At 36.6% G+C, this 17632-nt stretch overlaps 1 protein-coding gene across 5 annotated transcripts in view; it reads left to right on the top strand.

Moving 5' to 3' along the window:
* The window catches only part of PWWP2A (PWWP domain containing 2A), a 40835-nt gene extending 23203 nt beyond the window's left edge, over positions 1-17632 (top strand). For 3 of the 5 annotated variants that reach the window (XM_012786355.3, XM_075996252.1, XM_075996253.1), the window contains exon 2: positions 421-7384. In XM_012786355.3, the coding sequence (XP_012641809.2) occupies positions 421-2101 (1681 nt within the window). In that variant the 3' untranslated portion in view covers positions 2102-7384. Of the gene's footprint in view, positions 1-420; positions 7385-12680; positions 12801-15331 lie in introns of those variants that run through there. The other 2 variants (XM_020283760.2, XM_020283761.2) reach the window with 2 other exon arrangements.

The raw sequence follows: 17632 nt of genomic DNA, 5'->3' as shown, positions 1-17632 counted from the left end.
TTGCTCAGGCTGGTTTTGAACTCCTGACTTTGAGCAATCCACCCGCCTCGGCCTCCCAGAGAGCTAGGATTACAGGCGTGAGCCACCGCGCCTGGCCTACTATGAAGTTTTTGAAAGCTGTTATAATCAAAGGGAAATATATATTTATGTCATAAATTTATAATTGCATTTGCTGAAAATATTGTATACTGTCACATGATGTTTATTATTAAGCTATCTGAGAGAACATTTTTTCTGATTCAAAACTGGAAAGACTTATTTTCAGGTAAAGTCAGCTATTCTGGCATTGCTTAGGGCAACCATTTGTTTTTACCAAAAATGTAGGACTCAAAGTAAACATTAGGTATTCTTTACATTTAAGAAGTTGTATTATAGATGTTAACTTAATGTCTCCTTGTTTTTCTTTCATTTCTTTTAAAGGTTTGGGCCCCATGGTATCCCTGTGACAGTATTTCCCAAAAGGGAATATAAGGATAAACCGGAAGCCATGCAGCTCCAAAGTAATACATTCCAAGAAGGGAGAGAAGTCAAGTGTGAAGTAAATGGTGCTGTTCCTGATGACCCTTCTCCTGTCCCACCTCCTGAGCTGAGCTTGGCTGAAAGCCTGTGGACTTCCAAACCACCACCTCTCTTCCATGAAGGAGCACCTTATCCTCCCCCTTTGTTTATCAGGGACACATATAACCAATCAATACCTCAGCCTCCTCCTCGGAAAATTAAGCGACCCAAACGAAAAATGTACAGGGAAGAACCCACTTCAATAATGAATGCTATTAAACTACGACCCAGGCAAGTCCTATGTGATAAATGTAAAAACAGTGTTGTTGCTGAAAAAAAGGAAATTAGAAAAGGTAGTAGTGCGAGTGACTCTTCTAAATATGAAGATAAAAAACGGAGAAATGAAAGTGTAACTACTGTGAACAAAAAACTGAAAACTGACCATAAAGTGGATGGGAAAAACCAAAACGAAAGCCAGAAAAGAAATGCTGTGGTTAAGGTTTCAAATATTGCTCATAGCAGAGGCAGAGTCGTAAAAGTTTCTGCTCAGGCAAATACGTCAAAAGCTCAGTTAAGTACTAAAAAAGTACTCCAGAGTAAGAACATGGATCATGCAAAAGCTCGGGAAGTGTTAAAAATTGCCAAAGAAAAGGCACAAAAAAAGCAAAGTGAAACCTCTACTTCCAAAAATGCACATTCAAAAGTCCATTTCACACGTCGATATCAGAATCCTAGCTCAGGTTCCCTTCCACCCCGGGTTCGTTTAAAACCACAGAGGTACAGAAATGAAGAAAATGACTCTTCTCTGAAGACAGGACTTGAGAAAATGCGGAGTGGCAAGATGGCACCCAAGCCCCAGTCTCGTTGCACCTCTACCCGCTCAGCAGGTGAGGCCCCTTCAGAAAATCAGAGTCCCTCAAAAGGCCCTGAAGAGGCCAGCAGTGAGGTTCAGGACACAAATGAAGTGCATGTGCCTGGTGAGCAGGATGAACCACAGACATTGGGCAAAAAGGGCAGCAAAAGCAATATCTCTGTTTACATGACCCTAAATCAAAAGAAATCTGACTCTTCCAGTGCTTCAGTGTGTAGCATTGATAGCACAGATGATTTGAAATCTTCCAACTCTGAGTGTAGTTCTTCTGAAAGCTTTGATTATCCTCCAGGCAGTATGCATGCACCTTCCACCTCCTCCACTTCCTCCTCTTCAAAGGAAGAGAAACTCAGTAATTCCTTGAAAATGAAAGTCTTTTCCAAAAACGTCTCTAAATGCGTCACACCAGATGGCAGGACCATATGCGTAGGGGACATTGTTTGGGCCAAGATATATGGCTTCCCTTGGTGGCCAGCCCGTATTCTTACTATAACTGTGAGCCGGAAAGATAACGGCCTTTTAGTCCGACAGGAGGCCTGTATCTCATGGTTTGGGTCTCCAACAACATCTTTCCTTGCTCTTTCGCAACTCTCTCCCTTTTTAGAAAACTTCCAGTCACGCTTTAATAAGAAGAGAAAGGGCCTGTATCGCAAGGCTATCACAGAGGCAGCTAAGGCTGCCAAGCAGCTGACCCCTGAAGTGCGGGCTTTGTTGACACAGTTTGAAACGTGAACATGGACAGTAAGGTAGGCAAGACCACTGGAAGTCGCCACAGATTTTCTAGTCTAGTTAGGAATAATTTTTACAAGTAGCTTGGCCAGATTGGAAAGACAAGTTACACTCAGTTGTCTGGCTTTTTAATACTTACCTTATAGCCATTTTTAGACTGAGAAACCCAAATTGAACGTGCAATCAAATTTTATCTTAAGGAACTGAGATTTTAGCAGTATTTTTCAGTTTTGAAGTCCAAAACCATCCCAAGGCATAGGAGCCATAGCCTCAACTAAAACTGAATTTTTGTAGAGACTGTTAATTGCCATTTGTACCTAATATTGTGTGTATATGTGTGTGTGTGCATATATATATGCACATATATATATATATATATATATATGCACACACACACACACACATGAACTATAGCCTGTCACTATGTGACACAGGTTGCATATTTGGGATTGCAGTAAGAGCTGGTGAGTTGGGAGAATAGTGTGGGTATTTAATGACTACTTGTTTTTTTAATAATGAACACTTAGCCTATCTATGCGCATAATGGTGTAAAAGTTTGATGCTTAGGTGTTTGACAGGTGCTTGCTATTCAGTTACATACTGGGGAATGGCCCAGTATTTGGTACTAAAACTATCAAGATTGGATAGGTTTGAATCACCACTCTCTTTTGTCCAATGGCGATTTAACAAAAACTTTCAAGCTTCTGGTTTGGGAGTTTAGATAGGTTTGATTTTTGGATATGTAAATAGTTGATTGCTAAATATGGTCAGATTTCTCCTGACCTGCTGTTCCTAAATTCTTAGGATACGTCCCAGTAAATTACACTTTGTGAATTAATTGTCATGTGTGTAATTGTTGCATTTTGGATGTACCTAATTTGATAATTTAAAAAAAATAATTTCCGTTTAAGGTATCTGTTTGCAGGTCAGAAAATGAGAAAATGTAATTGTGTAATGTTCTGAAATGTAAACAAAAAAACAAAAAGCTGTAAATAAAATCGACTAAATCCAAATTATTTGTGTGTGTTTCTCAAAAAGCTTTGAAAAATTTCAAAATGGTAGAAAATTATTCTTTGTAATAGCGTTTAGAGGAGGTAAAAAGTCAAACTTCTATTTTGCTATTCACCCTATTAGGGAATATATTATCTGAGAATAGTTAAACTTCAGTAATAAGAGATGAATCAGTATATTCTTAAAATGAGGTTTTGTATTGTAGAGATCTGATATGATTCTAGATTTGATACCTCCCGCCAATTTCTCATAAATGTATGGGTGTAAATTTTTATTTTTTTTTATTTTTTATTTTTTTTTTTTTTTGAGACAGAGTCTCGCTTTGTTGCCCAGGCTAGAGTGAGTGCCATGGCGTCAGCCTAGCTCATAGCAACCTCAAACTCCTGGCTCAAGCAATCCTCCTGCCTCAGCCTCCCGAGTAGCTGGGACTACAGGCATTCGCCACCATGCCCGGCTAATTTTTTGTATATATTAGTTGGCCAATTAATTTCTTTCTATTTTATAGTAGAGACGGGGTCTCGCTCTTGCTCAGGCTGGTTTCGAACTCCTGACCTCGAGCAATCCGCCCGCCTCGGCCTCCCAGAGAGCTAGGATTACAGGCGTGAGCCACCGCGCCCGGCCTATTTTTAGCCTTAATATTTTATCACATGCTTCATTTTTTTACATTTGGGTAATTCTAACTGGTCTCTTCTGTTTGGTCTTCTGCCTCATGTATCACTGCTTTTGGGGCTAGTAACTTAGCTTATTATTTTTCTGCATGGTCCATCTGTCCCTAAGATTTGATTTCTTATTTTCCACTTTTAGCCTTGCATTATTAGTAAAAATATATATGATTGCCTGTGGAGGCAAGTTTATCCCAAGGTTTTTAAATTTGCTTTCTTACTTTTTGTGTCTGACTTAACTTTTACATATGATATAATTTTAATTTGATACTTTTGGAAACTTAAAAATTTAAAGAGAGCAGCTTTTTGTGAATTTCTAAATAATTCAGTTGGAAATATCTTATTTGCTATGGAATTAATAATGAAAAGAATAATGAAGATTGAAAATCAGTAGTCTTGCCAGCTTTCTTAAGGTTATGGACTTTGATTAATTACCAATTTCTGCAAAAGCAAGTAGAATTTCTTTTGGGGAACTCAGTCAATGCTTTTTGATTATAATAAACACACAGTTTTAAAAAGATGTTTCACTTGAATAGAACATATTCTTTCCTGCAAACAGAAACAGTTATATACTATTTTAAAAAATTCTTTGTTTGATTATAACAGGTTGAAAGAAGAACATAATGTGATTGGGGGGTTTATAAGAAAGTATCCTAAGTTTTTCCAAGTATTTGTTTCAGATTAATGAACTTGTTCATTCAAGTAATTTTGAAAGTTTGAAATCTAAAGTTCAGAAAGATTTAAATAAAAGTCACCCAAAATATGTAATTCCAAGGCTTTGTGTAGTGATGAGTTTTATCTTAACATAGTGAGGTTTTTTTTTGTTTTTTTTTGGCGAGGTTCATGGGTCCGGAGAGAGGGGCCCGAGAAGTCACCTTAACATGGTGGTTTTGAAAGTGGAGTTTACTAATACAGTCAGGTGCTTTGGTAAATGTGCTCTTGTGGCATAAACCAAGTTTGGTTTGTCCCAGAAGCCATGGGGAAAAAGAAAGAAAAGAATAAAATTGTGATAAGTACAAAGCTAATATTCAGTTTTGTAGAACATACCTTTGAAAAAGGTTGCAGCATAATCACAAATTTGAATCATCTAATTATCATGGTAAATGATCCCTCCATGTTAAATTGGTAGGCATATTTCATCAGAAGTTTCAATAAGGAAACAAGTTTTAAAGAATCTCTGTAATCTTAAATGCATATCCTAAACACTAATAGCTATATATTAAACAATGTTTTATTCAAATGTTAGTTTCTTAGACAGCTAAATTTGTCCAGTGTCTACTGTAGATAGAATTGAATTGGGTAATTGTAGGCCACTTTGACATTTCTCTTTGAAATGCTAAAAGGAGGCACAACTTCGTATGGCGATAACCGAAGAGGGTATTTTTTCCCCTTGCAGAGGGAGAAAACTAGGCCCTAGACATAATCTCCAGTGACCTAAGAGCGGTGGCAAAAACAGGATTAGCAACGTGAGAAACCAAGTTAAGTAAGAGTTGTGGAACCTAAGGATGTCTTTACTTCTAGAAACTCTCAGAAACAATATTTTTTACCGTTGCATTTTCTAGAACTTATGTAGACCAGGAAGCTAATCACTGGGAAAGGATATCTATTGAACTCTCATTTACAGATGTGGAGTCAGAGACCTAAAAAATACCAGTGAGTTATAGGGAAACTAGGATTCACTAGTCTGAATATTATTTGCATGACTATGTGATGTATTCCTAAGTGTTTTGATGGGAAAATCTGAAAATAGTAGTTGTAGATTAGTAGTAAGTAGAATAGGCAAAGAACATGGAGCTGATACTGATATCAGTGAATACATGCATGTTCATTAGTGATCTGAGTATCTAAATTACAAAATATTTTTTTTTTCTTTTTTATTTTTAAGAACTCTTCCTGTGTCATAAAATATTAAATTGAGTTATACCCCTATTTAAGCAGCTTATGTTGAAGGAAAGGTGCACATTTAAAGACTATAAGAATATAGAATAACTGACTTGGAAATACCTTAAGAAATCAAGAATTTGGATCTAAAATTAAATTTTCCCTTTTTTTTTTTTTTTAAGACTGGTCAAGTGGAGCAGTGGGAGTAAATTTTCCCTTTTAAGTTGTGAATGTTCTGTGGTTTGTGCCTGCATGGGTTCACTTTTGTTAGTACTTAGGGAAGAGATGGGCAAATGTGTAGAAAAGTTGACAATGTTTTGATTCAGGGATTTGTGCCTATTGATGGCCTAAAGTAAGAAATTTGCCAGAGAAAATGTAGACCCATTTTCTAAGTTGGGGAAAATTTAGTTTTTGGTCTGGGATTGTACTAATAGCTATTAAATATTAATCTCTCATAGAAATGTCTAGTATAGAGGAATTCAGAAATAGAACAAGAGGCTGGTGCCATGCCAATTTCCAGGAGAAAATAAAACAGCAAAGCTGCATTAATTACTTGACTTAATTAATAGGCTCTTCATATTCTGTATTTATAGTTTGTGTATACTTACTGTATTCCTTCAACAAAGTGAATAGAATTAAAAAATGAAAGCATTAGCAAATAATATGCTCTGTTACAACATTTTGAATAAAGGAATAAGTATAAAGTTATAGTGATATAGATGATCTATATATTTTTAGTTTTCCAGGGTATCTTGGTGTCTTGACCTTGGATAATTGACATTAAGATGAGAAGAGAAACAACTCTGTTTAGTCTTTTTTTTTTTTTGAGACAGAGTGTCACTCTGTTGCCCCGGGGCTAGAGTGTCATCGTGTCAGCTTAGCTCACAGCAACCTCAAACTCCTGGGCTCAAGCAATCGTCCTGCCTCAGCCTCCCAAGTAGCTGGGACTACAGGCATGCGCCACCATGCCCGGCTAATTTTTTCTATATATTTTTAGTTGGCCAATTAATTTCTTTGTATTTTTAGTAGAGACGGGGTCTCGCTCTAGGCTGGTTTTGAACTCCTGAGATCAAACGATCTGCCCACCTCGGCCTCCCAGAGTGCTAGGATTACAGGTGTGAGCCACTGCACCCAGCCTGTTTAGTCTTAAATAAGAGACTTTATAGATCCAAACAGGATTTTTTTTTTTTGCCTTTACTTTCCTTGTGGTACTAATTGGAAATAATGTTCTCTTTATGTCAGTAGAGAACTATGATTATTTTTGTGTGTGGTATTTTAAAAGTTGATTAAATAGATATAACAATTTACAATCCTAACCATTTTTAATTGTACGGTTCTGTGGCATTAAGTACATTCACATTGTTGTGCAACCATCACCACCTTCCATCTGTAATTTGTTTTTTGATAGGAATCTTTTAAATTTGGGATGGTATTATTCTAGAAGATGTTTGTAAATTAAGTCAAGGAAATGTTTTTCTTGGTCAGGGTTGTCATTGGACTATGCTACTGGCAGTGCCTGGCTTCCAGGATTCCTTCCTAATCAACCTGCAGTCCTGTACAAGGAAATATTGTTGTCTACAGTGCTAATGGTGCCCTCACTTTTAAGAACTGTAACTGCCTCTTGGTAAAATAAATGAATTAGTGTGACTGTATATTCTTATTAGTACGCTTAAGAGTAGGTTTTAGTTAAAACTGTCCCTTTCCAGTGACATAATAAACAATTTTTTTGGACAATTCTGAATATGGAAATCATTTAAATTATTTCAGTAATGTAATTAGTTTCCAAATGTCAAGTTTTATATACCATCATACTTTATGCCATATTTTCATAATGTGTACCATTTTCTTTGGCTTATTGACTTTTCCCACTTTTTATGTCGGTACAGTTAATAGAAAACAAATACGCCTTGACATAACATGGATAGCCCTAATAAAATTCTAAGGTCATCTTCTGTATCACAATTTGGTTGGAAACACTGGATTAATTTTTTTTTTTTCTTTTTTTCTTTTTTTGAGACACAGTCTCGCTCTGGTTGCCCGGGCTAGAGTGCTGTGGCATCAGCCTAGCTCACAGCAACCTCAAACTTCTGGGCTCAAGCAATCCTTCTGCCTCAGTCTCCCGAGTAGCTGGGACTACAGGCATGTGCCACCATGCCCGGCTAATTTTGTTTTATATATTTTTAGTTGATTAATTAATTTCTTTGTATTTTTAGTAGACATGGGGTCTCGCTCTTGCTCAGGCTGGTTTCGAACTCCTGACTTTGAGTGAACTCCCGACTCCCAGAGTGTCAGGATTACAGGCTTGAGCCACTGTGCCTGGCCTGGATTAATTTTTATATCATGCCTTTATGTCCATCTTGGGGTGGATTGAGTCAAATTGTAATGCCTTTAATTCTCTGAAATAACTAATTACCAAATTTGAATTTTGTTAAAAATTCCTGTATTATTTTGACATAAAGATAGATTGGGGAGGAGGTGTAAAGGAAAAGGAGACAGTATTGACTCGAAATTTAGTCATGACTTATCAAAATACTGAATTTCTGACTCAAAGTCTTTTTTTGAGACAGAGTCTCACTTTGTTGCCCAGGCTAGAGTGAGTGCTGTGGCGTCAGCCTGGCTCACAGCAACCTCAAACTCCTGGGCTCAAGCAATCCTGCTGCCTCAGCCTCCCAAGTAGCTGGGACTACAGGCATGTGCCACCATGCCCGGCTAATTTTTTCCTATATGTATTAGTTGGCCAATTAATTTCTTTCTATTTATAGTAGAGATGGGGTCTCACTCTTGCTCAGGCTGGTTTCGAACTCCTGACCTCGAGCAATCCACCCGCCTCGGCCTCCCAGAGCTAGGATTACAGGCGTGAGCCACCGCACCTGGCCTCTGACTCAAAGTCTTATTTTTCAGCTGAGTAACTTAGATGGCTGTAGTTCACACTGTCTGACTTGATGGGCCTTCTTTTGTTGAACAAAACTTTTGTTTGTAAAACAGTTTCATAAAGCTTGGATATTAAAAGCAGGCCAGTCATAAAAGTTTAAAATTAAATATATTTTCTTCAGATTCCTGATATTTTTGTAAGGTCTTATTAAAAAGTTGAAAACACAGTCATTATTTAAATATGGAATTTTCCTTGTATCATAAGAATGTGAGTTACCTCACACTGCCTTAGAAATCTGAGTCTTGACTAGAAACCATGTTTAAAAGTTCTTAGAATTTTTTCTATCCTGGTGTCAGTATCTAAAAGAAAAACCAAATATTTCAAAGCTGAAATGTTAGACTATTATAATCAGACTTTATTCCTTTTCTCATAAATGAAAAAACTTGTAATTATAATGCATATCTGGTTTTGGCAAGGGCTTTTTAATTTTTTTACTATTTAAGGTAATTCTGTAACCCTTAGTGTCCCTGGCTTAGATTCACTTAAAAGCTACTGAAAAAGCCTAGGTGTATATTTTTTTTTCCAGGTAAAATACAGAATTTTTTCATTGCCTGGGTTTTTGTAGAAATATTTCATCCAGTTGAGTGTAAAAGATAGGAATGAGTACTTATGAGTATTTAACTTGCCAGGGATGCAGGTGAGGTGGAACAGTCTAACAGTTTTGCACCAGTAGTGCTAGACAGCAGGCTTTTATTGAATAAAGACTCCTTATCTCACTTTGTGGACACATGGTTGAACGTATAAGCTCTTGAGCCAGATTTCCTAGATTTGAAGCCTGATTGGATCTGCCATTTATAAGCTGTGTGACCCTAGGCTGTTTATCTTAATGTCATCTGTGAAATGGGGAGAATAATAGTACCTCCTTATAAAGTAGTTGTGAGAATTTAAATGAATATTTAACGCAATAATAAAGTGCCTTGCACAGGATCTATAATAATACTTGCTATCATTACCACCACTACCACCGCTTTATGTGTGTGGCATAGGAATTTCATTCTGGTAGCATTTGATAATGTCTTTCTGCAACGTATGCTCAGTATAAATGGAAAAGTTATAGTAATGTAATTTTTACCTGAAAATGTCAGTAATTATAGTATGATTATACAAATATCTGGAAGGAACACAAACCCACTAGTTTTAACAAGCATTTGTGGAGGGAGGGTAACGGGTCGTGGGGTTATGGTTAAGGGAGACTTGTATTAACATTATCTTTCAACTCTTGCCCCATTCATGTGTGGAGCATGAATTCCTGGGATCTAGTGCTCACTTTCCCATTTCCGTTCTCCCTTGTGCCAAGCACAGGGCTGGCATGAGTAGAAACATTGTTTTCTTGTGAATGTATGAGGAAGAGTAATTTTGGTTCAGACATAGACAAACCACCAATCACCATCTCAGATGCCCCGCACATCCCAAATCCTTTCCAAGGGATAGAATCTGAGCTGGTGGGGCTCAGTGTAGTGGAGGTCTTGTTTGTTAGGAGAGCTTTACTAAGATGTTAGACCAGAGTTACACTTGTCAGCTTTTAGGTAAATTAGCTGATTTACACAGGTGTTGTGTTCCCCAGGGACCCTGGCATTTTATTATTTTAATGTTTTGCTGAATGGTGAAAAAGTGGAGATTAATTTGAACATTTTTTTATTGCTACTTGTATGATTGAGTAGGAGATTGTTTCCCCTTTCTAGGAGGGAAATACCATACATTCCAAAGGCCTTGATCTGTATGTGTCATGGCCATATTTTCCAGAGGATAGTCATTTTCATCCATGGCTCATTCTTTTTCTTTTTTCTTTTCTTTTCTTTTCTTTCTTTCTTTTTTTTTTTTGAGACAGAGTCTTGCTCTGTCACCCTGTTGTCCTGGATAGAGTGCAGTGACGTCGTTATACTCACTGCAACCTCAAATTCCTGGGCTCAAGCAATTCTCCTGCCTCAGCCTTCCAAGTAGCTGGGACTATATCTATGGGCATGGGCCTTGATGCCTGCCTTATTTTTCTGTTTTTAGTAGAGACAGTCTCACTCTTGCTGGTCTCAAACTTCTGAGCTCAAGGGGTCCTCCTGCCTTGGTCTTACAGAGTCCTAGGATTATAGGCGTGGGCCACTGTGCCTGGCCCCATGGCTCATTTTTGAGATGCTATTGATCACAAACTCATGATCTCTCACAGTTTAGTTTTTACCAAGGAATCTGGCTGGGAGTGGCAAATCTTGGTGTGAGTCCTGGTATGCTGGAATAACTACGTGCAGTTTGTCTAAAACTCTAGAAAAATAACTGGTTAGAAAAAGAGCACGAGGGCTAGAAAACCAGAATGTCCTGTTGTAAAACCAGGTACTGTTTATGCTTTCCCTGCTTGTTCATGTTACATCATACTTTACTGTATTAAGAAAGTTTATGTTGCGTGCATGTGATCTTAATTTTTTAGATTTTAATTCTGGGCTTTGCTCTAAGAGCCGGACCTCCACTTTGTTCATACACTCTAAAAGGGAGAATGAGTGTTTACTTACCCTGTTGTGATTTCCCCTTTAGATCTCTGCTACCTCCCAGAATAGTTGTTACTGTTGCACTTAAGCTTTCTCTTAATGGAGAAAATAAGTCATTTCCAATGAAATCACCTTTTCATGGGCATATCCCTCCATTTACTGCATCACAGCTGGGGCTCCCTGGCTATTCCTAATGGATATTCTGTACTAGTGGTAATTTCTAAAGAGAAACCTTGAGACCCTAAAAGCATTGAGGGGTAGCTCATCTTAAACATTAGACCCACAAGCAAGGCACTGTGGACTGGTATGTTAATATTTTACATGGTATTTCAGGAGGTTGCAGGCGAAGAATTGCACAGGGAAAGATGAGATGATTTTTTGATGCATCTTGACTCTCTGCCTAAAATTGAAAAGGAGAATGACAGAATGATTGTTGAAACCTAACAGAACTTTTAGAGAGGGAGAGTTTCAAAGATAAATTCTTTAGTGCATTCACATTCTTTTTGTTTGTGTGATTACTGTTGGATTATAGTTAATAGTATATTTAAATTTTTCTGGGAACAAAGAGGTAAATACCTCATTATTAAATCTCTTTTTTTTTCAGATTCACTTTGATTCTGGGTAGTGTTCTTTTTTTTTTATTTCGGCATATTATGGGGGTACAGATTTTAAGGTTTCAATAAATGCCCTTTCCCCCCTAAATCTCATTTTTAAACAACTGTTTTCCTCTGAGTTAAAATTCTAAATTAGGTATATATAAAATTTCTCCTTTTCAACGTCAGAAAAGCCTTTTTAAAAGTTTTCATTATATGATATTACTTCTGATTTAGCATTTTAATAAGTAATTATTATAAGGACTGAATGTTTTCTAGCTTAATGATCCCAAAGTTAACTACACTGATATGATAGATGAATTGTTCTTTATTTATACTTAAACTAGGGAAGTAAACAAGTATGTTTAAAAATAAGGCTTAACACAGTCATCCTTCACTTGAAATTATGCTTAGCATTTGAAGTCTCTGTTCTGAAAGCTTAAGTGAGAAAGCTTATCTTGTCATAAATATTATTTCAACCAGTTGTTACCTCACACAGTAAGTTTAGGTCCTTAATAGTATGCAAGGGTGGTCATTGGGGTAAAAGGAGAAAGGGTTTCAGGCAGTTTTTGGTCATTGTGCTAAACAGGGTCATTGAGCTCATTAATGAGGTAATATGGATAGGGATGACAAGTTCAGCACCACTGAAGATCATTTACTACAACACTAGGCCAGTGTTGGATTAGTAAAAATTTTTTGTCTAGAACGTTAAATGTGAGTTAGCATTTCCACTTTCATTTGTAAATTTGCTTGGAGGGCAGCATCTTGGTGTGGCATTTTGCTGCTTATTTGACTTGGGCCGGGGAGTGCCCTCTCCTGGCCAAGGCTGGTGTGTCTACACAGCTGTCAAGTCTGTTTTCCTTTGGTAGCAAAGCTTTGCATTCTGCGAAGCCAGCAAGTTATCCAGAAAAAATTCGTTATGGAAATTCCGCTGAATTTTGGTCTTATTTTTAAATTATTTTTTGGTAAAATGGATTAAAAAGAACTCAAATGACTGCTCTATTTTTGTTAACTTGGTTTTTTCTACCATAGGTCTCAACAAATGGCAGCTATTACATCAGACAGTGACGAGTCCTGCTGCTCCCTTACAGTGTCTGACAGACCACTGTGGATTCAGTCTGGGAGCATTGAAGTTAACAGTGAAACGGGCAGGTCTGTCTGTTTTAAGCCCTGCCACAAAGTGAAGAGGGCATCATGTCATCACTTGCTCATTCCTGAAGTAGATTAGGCTAGACTTAAAAGAATTCATTAGTTCTTGTTCTTTTTCTTTAGTTTTCATTGACCTTGATAGCTAGGTATGTCTCACATAGGTGATAGTTTTAATGGGTGAAAATAACTTTCAATTGATATTACGTGCCGTGCCAAAAAATTAGAGCCTCTTGTGAGCTTTCATGAATTGAGAGCAGTTTTTCTTAGGGTAGTAGAAGGTTGGGTGTTATGTTACAGATGTCAAATAGTAACTGAGTCTCCATGGAAAGTCAAATACTGGATTTCTTATCTTTTCACTATCCCAGTCTTTCTTTGTCACTTTTATATTCATTACTTTAACTTCTTAAATAGTCATTACTTCTTGCTCTCTATATAAGAATTATATATATGAACATATATATATATTCTTAGTGAATTAATCTCAAACCATTGTCATTTACAAAGGCAGGTCAAAACTTCAGAGGGTGGTAAAAGATAATGCTGAAATGTAGTTGTAATCTGTTTATTTAAGTGGCTTCTTAGGTAATGCCTAAAAGGCTTATTTTGGGCCCTTACATGTTAGGAAAGGTTTAGGGGTTTTTCTGTGTGTGCATTGCTTTTAAACTTATGATCTTTTATTACTTCCTTGAATTAAGGTTATTTAACCCTCTGGTGTTTGTGTAGCTAGTGAAGAGCTGTGTAGTCGTAAATAAGCTATAATTTACAAGTTGGATCAGAATGGCCAATTTTGGATCAGAGGTTGGGGCTCGGAATTTGGACACTTATCTGAATCGGGATGGTAGCTATGTTACAGTGAGCTCTTGAGGGAATAGTGTTTTTTGTTGTTTTTTTTTTGTTTGTTTGTTTTTTTGGTGTGTGTTCCTCATAGGAATAGTAAGATCTGGAATCCTTGGCTTTCTTGCCCTTGTCTTCAACTGAACTTGAATAGGCCTCATTGAAGTTGAAGACAAATATTGAGAGAGTCTTAAATAGAAGGAAGTGGAATTGTATATGGGATTGGCTATTTACCTTTTTTTCTCTTTCAGTTTATAAAATGGGAACATTTTCTTCCAAAGTTCTGTGAGAGTCTAAATCTGTTAATATTATAATCATATTAGTACAGTATCTTAGTTTTAGAAAGTAAAAACTGCTTAGCTCAGTGTCAACTTTAAAAATTTTTAAATTGTTTCTTCAAAAGCAAGGGCTACATTTAGTTTTCTTCTTAATGTGTATAGTATTTATGGCTAGAAGTCATTTTCATTGCTTGAGAAGAAATATGATAGAATACCCTGCAAAATTTATTTTATAGGCCTGGATCTAGTAAGCAAGTTAAAGCATGGCAATACTGGGAAGTCAACATAAAGTCAAGAGTTCTGTCAAATCATGGGAAAGATACCTACTTTGACATTTTTGGATCTTAAATATTGGGAAGGATTGGGGGTTTTTCTTTTCCTTTTTGCATTCTGTGTTTGTTTTGTCTGTTGTTATTCCACTGAAATATCATATCTTTGGTTCAAAACTGCATTTGACCAAAAAATTCATCTTTCTTTCCATGGATCACCTCTTTTGGAATTTTTTTTACTGGTGCCTGGGCTCCGAGGTTTGAGAGGCATAACTGTGGATTGTAGAGGGTTTCAGTGGGATTCTTACTACTTCATGGTAGCAGAGGGAGGTTGGTAATGTTGGGCATTCCGGATCATGCTACTTGGCAGTAATTTTTATAAGCCTTGCACTTTACAAATGTTATGCTTGGAGTCTTGCTTTTTGCTGGAGGTGTGGTGGAGCGCGCCTCTGTTGATACTGAGGTTCGCTGGTGTAACAGGGACACTGTGGCCAGTCTAACCAGGGTACATAAGTTGTCTTCTTGTATCAAAGTGGTGCTCTTGATGCCTTCTGATGTGCTGTGTCTACCTCTGGGAGGCACCCTCCACTCCCTTCTTTTTTTGCTCTTTGCAAAAATATAGACAGTGTGATCTGCCGCTGATTTGTACATAGCTGGGTTCCGTATATAAATTTTCTTCCTAAGACTGTAGGCAAGCCTGTGCTGGAGAAAAGCTGTTGGTACTTCATAGCAGTCCACAGCTAAACCAACTCTCAGAGTTTAGTATTGTTACCTGTGAAATGGCAACACAGAGAACAGAGTTAAAATTCCCCTGTTATTAAGCAAATATTCATAAGCAAGTAGTTTTAAAAAAAACACTCAAGTGCAGATTGACTATATGAAGATAACAGCCATCTTACTTGTGTTGGAATCTGGCCTGACACACTTCAGAAATAACATGAGTGCTTCTGCTGGTTTACAGTGGTTGTAAGTTGTTTTCTCAACAAAAACAAAAACAAAAAACATTGGACAAGTTTAACTGATTTAAAGGAAAAAAATCAGGTGTGATCCCACAATCTATGTAAGGCTTAATTTAAACAATGAAGACCTCATTTTTCTAATATAATTACTTGTGCTTAACTACATTTTCTTCCTTTTCTTTACTATATTTCAGCACAAAGACATTAGCAGGCTGCTGGTTTCATGGACCTGTACCACATGACACAGAGAACACCAGAGCATCAGGACTGAATGACATTGGAGATTTTTAAAGCTGCACTAAGAAGTAAATGTTAAGGCAGTGGTTCAAACCAACAGTCTATACTGGGGCACTTGCACATTGTGCTATAATAAACCGAAGAAAAGGTATTAGGGAGTATTTTATAAAAAATAAACTATTGCAATAAATTATGCATGAGATGAGGAGAAAAGTGATGTGAAATACACAAACAAGAACTCACTTGAATTTTTTGTATGAAGAATCACTGACGGTAACTTCTTTTGAATGTGAAGTTCTTATCAGTACAGTTTGGACATGCCTAAAAGGTATGGGATGATGCTGAAATGTTGAATTATTTTTCATACTTAAACTTTGTGCTTTTCTCCAAGGTTTATGTTAATCAGTTCAGATATGAGGAAAGGTGTTTCTAAAAAGACTCTCTGTGAAACAGCAATAGTCATGTATGCCAAGGCCAATGGTGTGTCCAGGGTCCTGGTAGAAACAACAGAAAAGAGTATGTAACATCCTGCTGAAAGGATGGCAGGTGCCCCACCCCACGCCCCTGAAATTTGGATCTTCTTTAATAAAGCAGGGCTGTATTATCTTGAATATATGTTTGCTTGTTAGAACATATTAAGATGTATTTATTTGCCACTAGTATTTAACATTTTGTGCACATTTTCATAACTGCATTCTTTCAAATTTTGACTCAAAGCGGATAGGCTAGTGTTGATCTTGGAGTGAAAACATACACTCCAAGAGCTAGTTATTAATTCTACTGAGCTGGAAAGGCTTTTATTATTGTCTCTATCCTTACTGATTTTATCTAGTTCAGAAAAGGTGACAATATCTAAATTTTGATGTAGACATTTTTCCACAAAGAGCCCCTCCCCTTCTGTCTAAGTGCAAGAAATTCTCACAGGTGTCAAGTAGGACTTGGCCCTGGGGGACAAGTGGCAGGAACAGATCCATAAAGACAGCATCAGACTTTTCATGCATGGAGCATGAATTCTTATTAATAGAGATTGTAATTTTTTTTTCTTGTCTTTGGTAAATACATATGAAAAACCTTAATTTTTCTTTTTTAATGAATGGAGAAAACATGAGAAAACCAGATGGACCTGTTAGTACTACATTTTTTAAGGCATTTTATATTTGATGGTGCCGTACTTTTAATAATAATAAAACTGAAGTTTTTTAGTGGCAATACTGATTTATTTTTTAAACTAGAAAGATAATCCGTATTGATTACTTATTACAAAAAAAAGGAAAAAAATGCCAAAAAATAAAAAACCATAAAATCCATTTGAAGCAGCATAACAGATAACTGAGTACTTGGCTGAAGTATTCAAACTTTCCATAATGTTACTGTATAGGCTTGGAATTTGCTAATAACCCCATGCTCAGGATTAACAAAAGGTTCTGGGTGAGAGTTTTAGAATATTAATATTTAGTATACCTGACTGATTTGTTTTACAACTCAAAAAGAAAAGGCAGACAGTCTTGCATCTAATGAGCTTAATGCAAATTCTAATTACACTACAAGTAATTAAAAGTTTTGGTTGCATTGTGAAATTGTCCTTTTGGAAAGTTCCATATTGTGAATTCATTATATATTTTATCAAATCAGAAAAAGTCAGCTCAGGAACTGAAGCAGCAGGGAGTTCTAAAGATGACATGTAGTACAAAGGGCGCCCTACTCTATAAGGCCCTTGAGCTTTGGCTTGGGTCTGTCTTGTTCTTTCAGATACATAAACACCAGCAGTACCTTTCAGGCTCACTTCAAGAACTAGATAATGCCCAAGCCATGGTGGAATTACACATGGATTGTATAATCAAGATTTTTAATTGAGCTTTAGAATTCTTTATTTGTGTAGAGTGATGGAAATGACCAAGAAGTAATAATATAAAGCAAATGAATTTGGAGAGATCAGGTTTTAAGTATCTAAATATTTTTTTTTCTCATGACAAATTCTCACAGGTGTTTTGTTACAAACCAGATTTTCATTTTTTAAAAAATGAAACTTGGTGGTATGTAAAAGCTAGACCTACCATGTTGCTATTTCACTTTCATTGCTTTAGTTGCTTAATATTTAAGCTTTGCTTCATGCTACCTTTTGTCTGTATTTCAAACTTCATAAGCCTATTTTGTTTTGTAGACTTGAATGATAAAAATTGTTTCTCCTCTTAAGTATGCTCAGAGTTTTAAATGTTAAAGAATGTTGTGTAACATTTATCCAATAAAGTCTTTGATTT

This window comes from Microcebus murinus, chromosome 21 (assembly GCF_040939455.1).
Source record: "Microcebus murinus isolate Inina chromosome 21, M.murinus_Inina_mat1.0, whole genome shotgun sequence".
Classification (NCBI taxonomy): domain Eukaryota; kingdom Metazoa; phylum Chordata; class Mammalia; order Primates; family Cheirogaleidae; genus Microcebus; species Microcebus murinus.
The sequence above is the reverse complement of the archived record's forward strand: the minus strand, read 5'-3'. Positions and strand labels throughout refer to the sequence as shown.